Source organism: Phlebotomus papatasi, chromosome 2 (genome assembly GCF_024763615.1).
Source record: "Phlebotomus papatasi isolate M1 chromosome 2, Ppap_2.1, whole genome shotgun sequence".
NCBI classification, from domain to species: domain Eukaryota; kingdom Metazoa; phylum Arthropoda; class Insecta; order Diptera; family Psychodidae; genus Phlebotomus; species Phlebotomus papatasi.
Window position 1 is genome coordinate 53,438,001 of NC_077223.1, and position 13,284 is coordinate 53,451,284.

The window sequence follows — 13,284 nt, forward strand, 5'->3', positions numbered from 1 at the left end:
AATTTTTAGCCCTATTTTAGAAATATTTGCCTTGCAGAAGATAACAATTATTACCTACTTATTTTCCAAAATTGATGCACTGGTGAATATTTTCTAAATAATTTGGATTTCTTGAATACGAATCCGCTATCTATTTTAGAATTTCACAAAAGTTCTTTTCTCCAGAAATCCTTTTATTAAAAATGGCCACTTGGAGTAAAAAGTAACAAAAGGTATAGAGAAAAAAGTAACAAAAAAGCGAAGCAATTTCTGATCTATCACGGTAAAAAGAAACGTCATTATCATGTCTCGCCGCTTGTTGTTTGTATTGGTCAAACTATTTGCAGTCTTTTGTGTGTTTTTTTTTTTCAAAAATAGCTTGAAAAGCGCTTTTCTCGTTTTCTCAATTTTCTCGCAGAGAAAACGGTGTTTTACAAAGGTGTAGATGAATAAATTTTCTATGAAAATATGTCCTCTAGGTATTTTTTCAAATTTACGGAAGCCTGTAATGAAGCGAATCAAAATATGATAATACTCAATGTCTGGTACTATTTGCCCCAGCATTTTTGAGAATGGTCACAAAATTATCTTTTAGAAATTGGCTCGATAAACGTATTTCCTTACAAAATAGAGGAAAATTACTTTCACAAAGTTGTTGAGCGGTAAATTTCCTATAAAACTGTGCTAATTAGAAATTTTTGAAGCGCTCGAGTAGCTTGTAAAAAAATAAAATATCCATTTTGTGACTTTTTGCCCCAGTCTCCCCTACAAAATTAAAATTGTACTGGAAATTGTATTGTATTGTATTGCACTTATTTTTCATTACCATTAATAACATATAATAACTCATGTTAACCCCACCGTACCTTGCGGCCATCGCCGTCTTAGCGTTGGTGACCAACCTCCAGGGTAAAACGATGGAAAACCCCTTCATAGATTGTATGGTCAGGTTTACAATTTTATAATAATATTATAAATTGAGAGTCTATCCATGAGTGCCTTAATGGTAAGAAATGGGTCTAGCTAAAATAGCTGTTTGGCCACTGTGCACAATAAATTGTTGTAATTAAAAGGTAAAAAAAAAACAAGAAAAGAAACAAAAAACATGAATTATACAAATAATAAATGACATCGCGAGCCACAAAAAAAAGAAATATAAAAAAATTAAAGAAAGAACAATACAGAGCATCAGTAAGTGGTTCCGGATCACGAGCGCAAAGTCGAACCCCAAGCAGTTTAAATAAATATTAAATATGCACAGCTCAAACATAAGATGGTTCTGATTGTGCATAAAGATCGTACTTCTCAGATATTGTGCTTAAAATTTGCATAGCTTAAGCATGAAACGGTTTGTATTGTGCTGAAAACGCGTACAGCCGTTAACTCTTTCCGGACCACAACATATCCAGCGTACGAATTTCAGTCAAACTCACTTTATTGTAAGTCTTAGAGGTCAAATATGATACTTTTGTAGAGAAAGAATTTTCTCCGCCTCTGGGAAATTGGAAAATTCATGGGAACTCTCGTCCCCAAAAGAACGAAAAGGAGACAAACTTGGACAAACTTCAATTTTCTAAAAGTCAATAATATCAATTTTGTGAATTATTTTTGCGTGTCAAATGACTCCTTTACAAGGTTGATCACTAAAACAAGAACAATTATTGACCAGTATCTTGTGGGACGTCCAGGAAGTGCTAAAAAGGACACCCAGCTCCTGCTTGTAAACAGATTCCTCAAAATATTTCACACAATAACACTTTAACACACATTTCTCTCAACACGATGTTATTGCAGACACATTAAGCTTTCTCAAGAGCCAAAAAAACACTTCCTGGACAATCAGAATTCACCAAAATCTGGAAGAATAGGAAAAATTTCCCCGAAAGCAATCTCCCTCGCTGCCAAATGTCAAAATTATCGGCCCTATTAGCAAAAATTTCGCTGCCGCTTGGAATTTTCTTGCAAGGTTGGTGTCAAAAAGCAAATGGCGGACATTGGCAGGATAACCTTACATTTGACCTCTAGATTTTTGCGGATGAGAGTTCCCATCAAGTTTGAACAAGTTTTTTGAAAATTTAATGTGTCTACACATTGGGAGCAATTTTCGTCAAAAATTGCGTTTTTGACAGAAATTTGACGTTTCCCCCTACAACGCTGCAGGGAATTTCCTTCAAAAAAGCAATTTTTGACAAAAATTTCTCCCAATGTGTAGAGGCCATTAAGAAAGAATTATTTTTCGAATTTATGCAATCTGTAATTGTTAGTTATCATACTTATTGGCCCCGAGAGGTTTTTCCTTATTCGGGTCTATAAATATCAAAAAAGTCACAATATCTGCAAGGAAGCAGAAAATCGAAAATTCACGATTTTTGACCAAAAATATCTTAGCTCAGGAGTTAATTGGGATCCTGCAAAAAATATCCTAGATTTGGACATCCTTATAGTTTGTAATCATCCACAAGAATCGGAATTTTATCGATTCTAAATAGACTAAAAAAATTATTTTTTCCATGGGTACCCAGAGTCCCAAAGGAGACGAAAGAGTTAAAAATAAAAGGATTAAGATAAAAAAAACACTTAAAAATTTAGATTCCATTTTGTTTGAGCTATGCAGGACTTATGCTCAATTATAACCATTTTATTCTTGAGCTGTGCTCGATTGTGCCGGTTGTGCACCATCTGTTTTAAGAAGTCTAATCGCTACGCATGCTTTCAGAACAAAATACCATTCTTCAAAATTTTGATTGTTTACTGTTCATCGACATTTAGTACTGCATTCGTTGAAAAGGAGGAGATTCCACTTTTGCGTTTAACTTTTTATTAAAAATAATTAAATTAATAAAGTTGAAGACGAGAACAAATAATATAGGTTAAATATGTCTTTTTGGTAACACTTGTGCTTTCGAACAATTTTTACCTTGGTATGGGCGCCTTCGCGGTACAACCGCACCCCCCGCATAAGTGTCTAGATACGCCACTGCTGAGAAGGTTTTTTTTTTTAAAGAGAGAGATACTAAGAGGATTATTTGCAGGGAAATACTCATGTTGTTCTCAATGGGTCTTTCTACTACAATGAGAAAAATCAACCACGGATCATCCGCTATGATCTCTCAGTTGAGCGTCAAGTGGCCTTTCGGGATATTCCGGATCTTATGGCTAATTCCTCTGGGCATCTCTATACGACAGAACACAACTCGGTGGATTTCAGTGTAGATGACAATGGATTGTGGTTGATCTATGCCACTGCAGGATCCAATAATACTCTCGTAGCTAAGTTAGATGCACAAAACCTGGACATTCTCTATAGCTGGAACATCAGCGTAAATCATCGTCGTGTTGGGGAGATGTTCATCGTCTGTGGTGTTCTATATGCCATTGATTCAGTCACTGAACGCAATACAAAGATCCGATTAGCCTTGGATCTCTACCATGGGAAGCTGTTGGATGTCAATCTGGCCTTCACAAATCCCTTCCGCAAGACGACTACCGTGGGATACAATCACAGATCGAAGGAACTTTATACCTGGGACAAGGGAAATCAACTCACTTATCCTATTCGCTATCACGAAATTGGGTACAATGCCTCGTCGGCGGAGAAGGCAGATGATCTTAGTGCTCAGCTTCAGACGGGAGTTGATGTCTTTCACGATAGTGGATCTGAATAAATAAACTTTTACTATGACCAATGGAAAGAGTTTTTTTTTAATAATTCTCTTAAGATTTTATTAGGTTTCCAGGGCAGGTATGTAAAGTCTTAAAAATTCTCTCTAGAAAATTTAATAAACAGCTCAGTGTCCTCAATTTTTAAAGAAACGACCTTTTCAGTGTAAAATTTAAACTCCAAATAATTTAGTAATTTTTTAAAGCTAGTTTTTATCTAGTTCTGAATAAACGTGGTCTAAATTTAGATTTATTGCAAAGTTTATTTTCAACTATTAATTCTCGTTGCACTCGTTAATTTGCATTTTAGAATAGTAGTGATAAATCAATTTGAATGACCCTCGCTATAACCAGGTATCTGAAATTGACCTAAAATTTTATATTAATGGCTCCGACATATCTTTTACATCAGGAAAATCTCATGAAATCAAAATTCACATCTCATTCTTTCGCACTACAAATTCGATTGAGCTAAATTGAATTTGTTGTGATGTTTAAAAGAAGAAGAAGAGTCCGAAAGAATGAGATAGATTTATGCAAAACGTGTGAGAAAAAAAGGATTTCAATTTCGACTTCATGAAATTTTCCTGACCTAAAAGGTTTGCCGGAGCCATAAGTACCTAAATCAAAAATAAAATATGCATGACTTTAAACATTCTTTCTGTAGTCTAATTTTAATATCCATTTCATATGTTTCATGCAAATTTTTGAAAAATTTTTAAGGGAACATGAGACATAAAGAGATATCAGCAAAGAACTTGAAAAAAAAAAATATTTAGAGCCCTCTTTTCAAAGTTCTAAATTTGAAAATACTCATCGCAGCACATTTTTTTCCACTTATTTCCCTGATTGTCGATTGAGCTTCCTTTTTCGCTCTGCCTTTTGAACAGTCATGGAGTTTCTTTCCCTGTCCGTCCAAATTATTAATCGACTGACAACACAATGTACTTTAACATATTCATTGATTAGGAAAAAACAACATACGTAGGGGAGACCGGGGCAGAATTAGCTACGCATTAGTAAGTATTGGGATGTTATAGCTTATCTTAGAAGAAATATTTAAAAAAAAACAACTATTTATTCCAAATAAACACTTCCCTTCCTATCCTTTGAAAATTTGTCAGCACGATACAAGCTTTTTATTACAAACGCATTGAAAAATTTTTCTGGGTGGCTAACTTTGCCCCGGTGTCCCTTATACACATTGTAACGTTTTGTCTGTTAAGGGGTAACGTGGGCCAAAACGACTAAAAAACATCATATTATTATTAAACAAAAAACACAACATATTTACTCTAAATTTTTTTTTCAACATTTAAAATTTTTAATTTTATTTAAGTTCTTACGTATATAAAAGTACAACAGTTAAACTATATTTTCTGAAATATTCATTTACAGATTTTTAAAATTCATCCACTGGGACCGGATTTTCGGTGACACTTTTTAAAAATCTACTTTTCGGTGGATAAGTATACTTAGAGTAGATTCATCTGAAATAAAAAAAAATCAAAATTTTCTGTTAGAAGATGAGTTGAACTAATCATTCAACGTAGGATTTAAAAAAAATGAAATCTGGATTTTTGAAGAATTTTATAGAAAAAATTTCAATTTTCAACATATTTTGCAATACTTTTCGTTTTGTAAAATAAGTTCTGATCAAGGCAATAAAAAAATTCTTTGCTTTTAACTCATCTATTAACAGGAAATATTTGGTGTTTTTTTTTTATTTCTAATAAATACAAGGGGGAGATATTAGCTCGAAAGTGGTGTACACTGAGGTGGAAGTACTGCAGAAGTGGAAGTCTCAAAAATGAAATGATTTTTGCGCTTTTCATTTAATTACAGTAGAAAAATGTTTGTGAGCATGTAACGCAATTAAAGATTGTCCTGAGGGTTAAATTAGTGTTGTTTTTTATCGCTCTGTTCCAATGGACCCGGCCGGAACAAAATCGGAGTTATAACATATTTCCATGATACTAGTCTGACAAAAATCTGAGTCCGATTTGTATTATATTTTTCATTTAGAAATATATGATATTCGTACTCTGTAATTGTCTGAGATAAGTTCCACTCATTCTACAGTGTCTCTGATATGTTCCACTGCCACAATAACATCGAAAATAAATGTGCAATTTTTTTACTATTTTCCAAAGATTTATACGAAAAGAGGCATAAAAGTAGCCAATGAAGCTTAAGAATTACGTTTCCTGTAAGAAAATGGCCTCATCAGATGATAAAATTAATATTTGTGATTCACACGTACACGGCAGTCACACCAATACTAATGCTGGCAAAAAGTCTCTTCCACTAGTAAAACGACACAGTCTTTTATATGGAGGGTAGGCCTACAATCGGCCTACTATCCCTACTATAGTAGGCCTACTCTACCTATTAGTATATAATATTTATCTAATATTGTATAACATTTGTTCCGGCCGGGCGATGAAACTTAATTGAATGCTTTACAAATATTTAAATTTCAAATTACATTTTCAGTTGGAATACTGTAGTAATGGTCGATTCTTTTGGGATGGTTTAGCTCCGTAAATTAATTTACGTAATTTAGTAAATTTTTTCATAAATATAATAAATATAAGTCTCAAATTGATCCTAACAATTTTTGTGTAGGGTAAGTGTGCCAAATTCCGGCCAGCTTGCAATTTCGGCCGCCTTTTTTGTTCCTCAAATTTCCATGAATTGTTAGTTTTTACATACTCTAGATAATATAAAATGCAAAAGAAAAACAAAAAATGTAGCTTCGACAAACGAGATGACGTGAAAAAGGCATTGGCAGAATTCCTGAAGGGCAAGGAACTATGAGAATGAAGGTGGCCGAAATAGGGCACCACAGCTATGTCTATATTTTAATTCATTTTAAAATGTATTAAGAATGATTTTAGAGTAAATAAAGACGATAAACTGTCTACAAGGTTCTAAGCAACACTCCTTAAGTAAAAGGAATAAAAAAAATCAATTTCTATTAAAGATATTACATTTCAAATTTGAGACTTTGGCGCGTGCATGCAACTATGCCGAAATTTGGCACACTTACCCTATAAAGATTACGAGAAAAATAACAGACTTCAATAAAACATGGAGGAAACACGCATAGAGCTTTTTTCGAATCACACACTAAAAGAGTGACAAGATGAGCGCAAGTTTTAAAGTTTATGAAAGAATTTGAAAGTTTTCTATATTGATAATGCCCTTATATTTCTTAAATTTGTTCTTTTACAGAGACAGAGAAGCTAATTTGAACGTTAAAGTCCTTACACAAAGAGATTAATTAGTTGAGATTCTTTACAATCTCAGCTTTTGTGGTCCTAGCCCAAGCAGCAATTTTTTTCTTAAAATAGTCTTGTAGAATTCCCTAAGAAAGGCATTATAGAACCAAAAATCTATTTATTTACTTATAACGCTCTTGCTTCCATCACTGAGATTACTATGAGTAAAGTGGCGCACTCTTAAGGATCTTAAGAGCTGCTATGAGAATTTCAACAAAAAATTTTCACTTTAAGTCTTTTAAAAGTGCACTAAAAGACTTGTCTAATACTTGGTTCTATAAGGCAGCTATTTAGCTTCTTGGGAGGTGAAATCCGACCTCGTCAGATCGGGCCCAAATTTTGGATTTACACATTTTGACACTCATAGATCACGAATATCATATGCGCTAAAAATCGATTTTCGTGGACGTCCCGTACCGTCCGTCCATCCGTCGTATAACCACTTCTGGAGAGAGAACGGAAAGAGATATCGACAAGCGGTTTTCGGCAAGGGTTAAATGTCGATAGGTGGCTAGAAGTAGGTGATGTCAGATCCACCCTCCCTCACCCCCTTCCGCCATTTTGGAATACCCCAAAATTTTTTTCAATAATAAGCCCCTATGGTATCAATCGATCTCAAATTTTAATGTTATAGCTGGGCCTAAGAGCTTTCGATCGATACCAAACTTAACCCCCTCCGACCCCCCTGACCCGAGCTAGAGGTGGTCAAAATTGAATTTTTTAATGGTCATATCTCCGGTTCTAATTATCGGAATGCAAAAAAAAATGGTGTTTTGAAAAGCTCTCGTGGAGCACTACAACTGTGACACTCCAATTTTATCCGATTTAATCGTAGGTCCGATTAATCGAAAAATCGATTTTCGATTAATCGATTTCGAATATTTCGAAAACTAGACGATGCTTTATCTTTCAATTTTAATATGTTGTAGCTGAGGTCGAGACCGTTCCAGCGTTGGGTCGCAGTCCACCCTCGATGTTCCCTGACCCGAGCTATAACCAAAAATGTCTTGCCCGGACTGCATTTTCTGTGTTTATGAAGGGATTTAGATGAAATTTTAGCATATATTGTATCTGAGAGCAAGATCTTTGTAATGATAATCCCATAATTCTCTACCCCAATCCACTGTACCCCGACCCTTACTATATCCATATGGACCGAACTCTATCTCCAATTTTTATTTACCGATTTAAAAGAAAAACTTCTTTCTTTTGTTGGTCTTCCCCACTCAGACTATTTAAAATAGAAAATGACTAGTGATAAGCCCAGATAAGCTTATGGTACCTGAGATTCTTTACAGGTGACCTCGAAATGCGTGCAATTCGGGGTGCTTGCAACTCGGAAGGAATATGTGTAAATTCGATTGTGAGTTGAATTTTGGGGGTAAAGAATCGCGTCGAGCCAATTTTATTCATTTCGACCGACAGAAACAGTTTACTCGACGCGATTCTTTACCCCCAAAAATTCAATTCACAATCGAATTTTCACGCATTCCGAGTTGCAAGCACCCCGAATTGCACGCATTTCGAGGTCGTCTGTAAAGAATCGTGAGTTAGAGTATTTTGCAAATGTGGTACGCTTTGCTATCTCTATAATCTTTTTATTATTGATAAAATTTTGAAAAAAAATTGTACGTAACAATTTAATTTATTCACAATTTACTTTAAGAGCAAGGATTAAAATAAATGTGAGAATTATAAGAAAAATTAAGCAAAAAATGTGCAGATAAACTTCATAGAATTATAAACGGAAATTCTGACAGAAATATCCTAGATATTTTGTGAATTAATATTAGGTAAAATTCTTTAGGATATGTACCGTTTAATTTCAGAATTGTAGTGTCAGAAATTAGTAGTTTCGACATAAAACATAAAACATAAAACATAAAACATAAAACATAAAACATAAAACATAAAACATAAAACATAAAACATAAAACATAAAACATAAAACATAAAACATAAAACATAAAACATAAAACATAAAACATAAAACATAAAACATAAAACATAAAACATAAAACATAAAACATAAAACATAAAACATAAAACATAAAACATAAAACATAAAACATAAAACATAAAACATAAAACATAAAACATAAAACATAAAACATAAAACATAAAACATAAAACATAAAACATAAAACATAAAACATAAAACATAAAACATAAAACATAAAACATAAAACATAAAACATAAAACATAAAACATAAAACATAAAACATAAAACATAAAACATAAAACATAAAACATAAAACATAAAACATAAAACATAAAACATAAAACATAAAACATAAAACATAAAACATAAAACATAAAACATAAAACATAAAACATAAAACATAAAACATAAAACATAAAACATAAAACATAAAACATAAAACATAAAACATAAAACAGACCGTATTTGATTTTTTATTTACTGACCAAATTTGACTTTACCGACCAAATTTAATTTTTTACTGATTTTAAGTTTTTTACTGACCATATTTTATTTTTTACTGACCGAATTTGATTTTTTACTGACCAATATTTTATTTTTTACTGACCAAAAAGATTTTGCTCTTAACATCTAGTCTAAAGATGACTTCACATTCAATTAATGCACTAGAACTTTAATCTTTTATCAACTCAATATATTGTTTCTTTTTATTTTCAAAGTTTTAAATAAATGGTAAAAAGTGATCTACTTTGTTGTTCGCTTAATTCGCAGAAATCGACCATTTTACTCATTCTAAACAGTCTTCGTGTAATCTCAATTGTTTTCCATGATTAATATATTGCAAAATAAAATACATTTTACTATATAATTTTAAAATCGGTAATTTTTGAAAATTTTACCCTTGAACCGATAAGACCGCCCACAGGCGGTCTTCATTTTTTTCTTCTAAAACTCTTACTTCTAGTTTTTTTTCACATTTATAAATTGAAATATAGAAACTAGAACAGAGGTGTGCAAGAAACCGTTGAAACCGAATTAACGTCAAAATAAGTTTGTTATATTAGCGTTTTGACCATTGACATACATGTTTCATTTGACGTTAATTCGGTTTCAACGGTTTCTTGCACACCTCTGAACTAGAATAATATATCTTTCAGGAAATAAGATTCTTACTACAGTTAAATTACTTTAAAACAATCTTTTTTGCACTTGAAAACACAAAATGTCGCGAGCGACATTTTGTTGTTTTTTCTCTGACCTGTCACACAAAACTGAAGATTGTAAGCAAACGAAAGGTCAAAATGAGTTCAGCTTCAGAAAATAAGTTAGTAAGACTATAACTGAGAACACTGTAGATATTTCTACTTCAAATTAGTAATATTATCTCAGTAAATGCGATTTATAGAATGACCGCCTGGAAGCGGTCTTACCCGTTAGAGGGTTAAAATTGAGATTCTGTTTTTAGTTGAATTAAAATGCAATTGCGATATCGAATAAATTCAAGAAAAATAATCCAGCTGTTGAAGAAAATTCACATTAGATTTTCTCGTTTCTTTTAAATTCAAACGCCAGAAAGTGCCTGGAAGTACTTGGAAGTACAAGAAGTGCTGGACATCACCTATGGCACTTCCGGAAGTGTGGAAGTCTTTGACGTTTTCCATATAAATTCAGGAAGTGCTGGAAGTAGTGTACACGAGTTTTCGACTAATATCTCCCCCTTGATTAAATATGCGTTTTGACAAGTTTTGCCCCAGTCTCCCCTAGTGTTCTTAAAGTCAATTGCCCCACTCTGATTTTTTAAACTGTCTTATTTCAATTTTGAACACGAAATCATTCAGAGTATATGGCAAGAGAACAGACCTAAGAGAAATTTATCAATCTAGTTCAGTTGCCCATTGATGTATATGTACAGCAAACGGTTTTCATTCAAATGCTTATCTGAGGCCCTCCGAAGATAAAGTAGGTAAAGCTGTGTCTCGGGAAAATGTGGAGAAAATCCCTGGGACAAAAGAGCTGATACCGCTTAAATTCTTCTCAGCCCAGTTAACCGATAAAAAAGTGGCTATGCTAAAAGAAAATGTCTCCAAAAATGTGCGATGATGAAAGGATTTAAATTTCTTTTTATTCAACTTGACTTTTTATTACACGTAACAATTAGAAAATCTGTCGAAAATTTTGACGTTTTTTCCTCATACTTTTTCTGTCCCTTTTTTTTACAAACTCTACTTGTTGGACTGCTGAAAAAAGTGGGAGCTCTAAAGTTGTTTAAAGATATCTTTCGCACGCTTTTTAAGGTTTCTCGCATTTTTTTTTCTCACGAAAAAAATACTCATAATAAAAATTACTACAAGTTTTAAAAGAAATTCTTGGTTCTCTTATTTGGTGAGTTCATTTTCCTTGGTACTTTTCATACAATTTTCAATATTGTTTTTTGTTTTTCAATAATTCCTCTAATTATTTTTGCTTGTCGGTTTTTTTATTCTTTGGTTTAGGTATTGATGCATTTCTTTTTTTTTAGTCTTTTCCTATCGAGAGAGTGCTTTTGTGAAAAAGTACAAAAGTTATTAAGTCTGAAAACGTATAAAAATTATTCTACGAGACATTCTTTTCACAGTTTTTTATATGTTTTTCCTTTTTTTCTTTAATTATTTTTTTTTCCTCAATATAAGAAACTAATTCCTACTCATGACACTAAATCCTTTGCTAAATCCTCAAATGGGTTATTCCTCTATTTTCAAAATGACTCTGTTTTTAGTGCTGTGCTCATTCTCAATTTTGGTTCTTGGGATATGAATGTGTTGCTTGTTATTTTTACTATTTCTTTTTCTTTCATGGCAAATTATTCTAAAGAAAAGAAAATCTATTTTTTCCTATTTGTCAAAACAGAATTTTTTTTCTAATTGACTATATTATTTTCTTTCTGTTTTTTTTTTTCACCTGTAGTATAATAATTAAGTAATTGTTTGAGATACTTTCTTCTCCTCTTTTTTTTCTATCCTGTCTTAAATCTTTAAATAATAAGTTGAAAAGGAGTCAGCATCTTTGTTCTTTCTTAAGTCTTTTATACCTTGTGATTCTCATTCTAAAGTAAATTTAATGTTTTTCTCTATTTATTCTTCTTTGGCCACTCTTCGGTTTGTGTTGCTCTGAGCAAAAAATAAATAAGAAGATTATTATTCAATTTGTTCGCACCCGCTTCTGCTTTCTACAAAGAGAGTATTCATCTGTTGAATTTAAAGCATCTTAATAGAAATAAGCTTTTTTTTTACTGAAATCACCGAAATCACTTGTAATTTTTCAAGAACATATTTCAGTTAATTGAGCTTTTAGAATATTTTTTTCTTAACACAGTAATTAACTTATCCCATCTACTCGGCACTGAGTATGGATATTTTGAAAAGGTTGGTGATCAATTTTATGCCTGAATTTAAATGTATGCATTTTTATTGCTTGTGGACAGATTTTATTCATTTAAAAAGCAAATATTTAAATGGCCTAATGCTATTCAATTTGGTTGAACATGTGGAATTGATCAGAAAATTAATCTGAGCATTGTTCAGACCTGATTAAGTATTTTAAAATATTTTAAGCCTATCTTGTTTCATGATTGGCTTAAAAGCACTCTCAGCATTGCCAATTTTAGACAATATAACAAGACTCGATTAGCCAAAAATATTTAATAGGATTAAATATTTCAGTTGAATTGCGTTAGTGTCAAAGCTTTCGAAACATTCAAAGTTTTAGACCGTCTTCAGACCAGAGATTTAGTCCAGTTTTCGAGGGTCTCAAAATCTTAAACGGCAACCGATTTTATTGATTTTTCACAAACCAATGGGTCATATTTGCCATTAATAATCCAATCATAAATCGAAATTTTCCAAAAAATCGTGACCGATAAGAAATTAGGGAAGTTAAGCCATAGGGCTAAGCCTAGATCTGAAGCATGTATTAGACAATCACAGAACACAATAGAACTCAAATAATTTATGGAATTTAATTTTAGTCACATCGAGTTCTGTTATTGGCTAGAGCTGCAGAGCTTCCAAATCATTCAAAGCTCTAGCCCAGGGGTGTGCAAAATCCGTTTGAAACCGAATAAACGTCAAAGTAAGTTTGTTCAGGTAGCATTTTGACCATTGATGTACAAGTTTCATTTGACGTTTTTTTCGGTTTCAAACGGTTCTTGCACACTTCTGCTTAAGCCAATCACAGAATACGGTAAATATTTTAGTCCTATGATATTCTGTGATTGGCTGAAGCTTAAAATGCTTTCAAAGCATTCTAAGCTTTGAAAGTTTTAGTCAATCATCGAACGGGATGCCACCCAAATATTCCATGAGATAAAATCTTTTAGTTACATCACGTTTTGTGATTGGCTAGATTTCCAAAGCTTTTGAAAACAGTCAAATCTTTAGCCA

The 13,284-nt window shown here is 32.5% G+C and overlaps 2 protein-coding genes across 5 annotated transcripts in view; one reads left to right on the forward strand and one right to left on the reverse strand.

Annotated features, from left to right (window-relative positions):
* LOC129801655 (uncharacterized) overlaps window positions 1–3,673 on the forward strand; it is a 71,143-nt gene extending 67,470 nt beyond the window's left edge. For all 3 annotated transcript variants that reach the window (XM_055846910.1, XM_055846911.1, XM_055846909.1), the window contains exon 15: window positions 3,012–3,673. In XM_055846910.1, coding sequence (XP_055702885.1) covers window positions 3,012–3,644 — 633 coding nt within the window. In that variant the 3' untranslated portion in view covers window positions 3,645–3,673. The remainder of the gene's footprint in view (window positions 1–3,011) is intronic.
* Window positions 1–13,284, reverse strand: part of LOC129801656 (uncharacterized) — a 76,926-nt gene that overhangs the window by 16,824 nt on the left and 46,818 nt on the right. Inside the window, exon 8 of one of the 2 annotated variants that reach the window (XR_008751715.1) lies at window positions 5,005–5,129. The exons of the other annotated variant lie outside the window; for it this stretch is intronic. The gene's annotated coding sequence lies outside the window, so the exon portion shown is untranslated. Of the gene's footprint in view, window positions 1–5,004; window positions 5,130–13,284 lie in introns of those variants that run through there. 2 annotated transcript variants of the gene reach the window in all.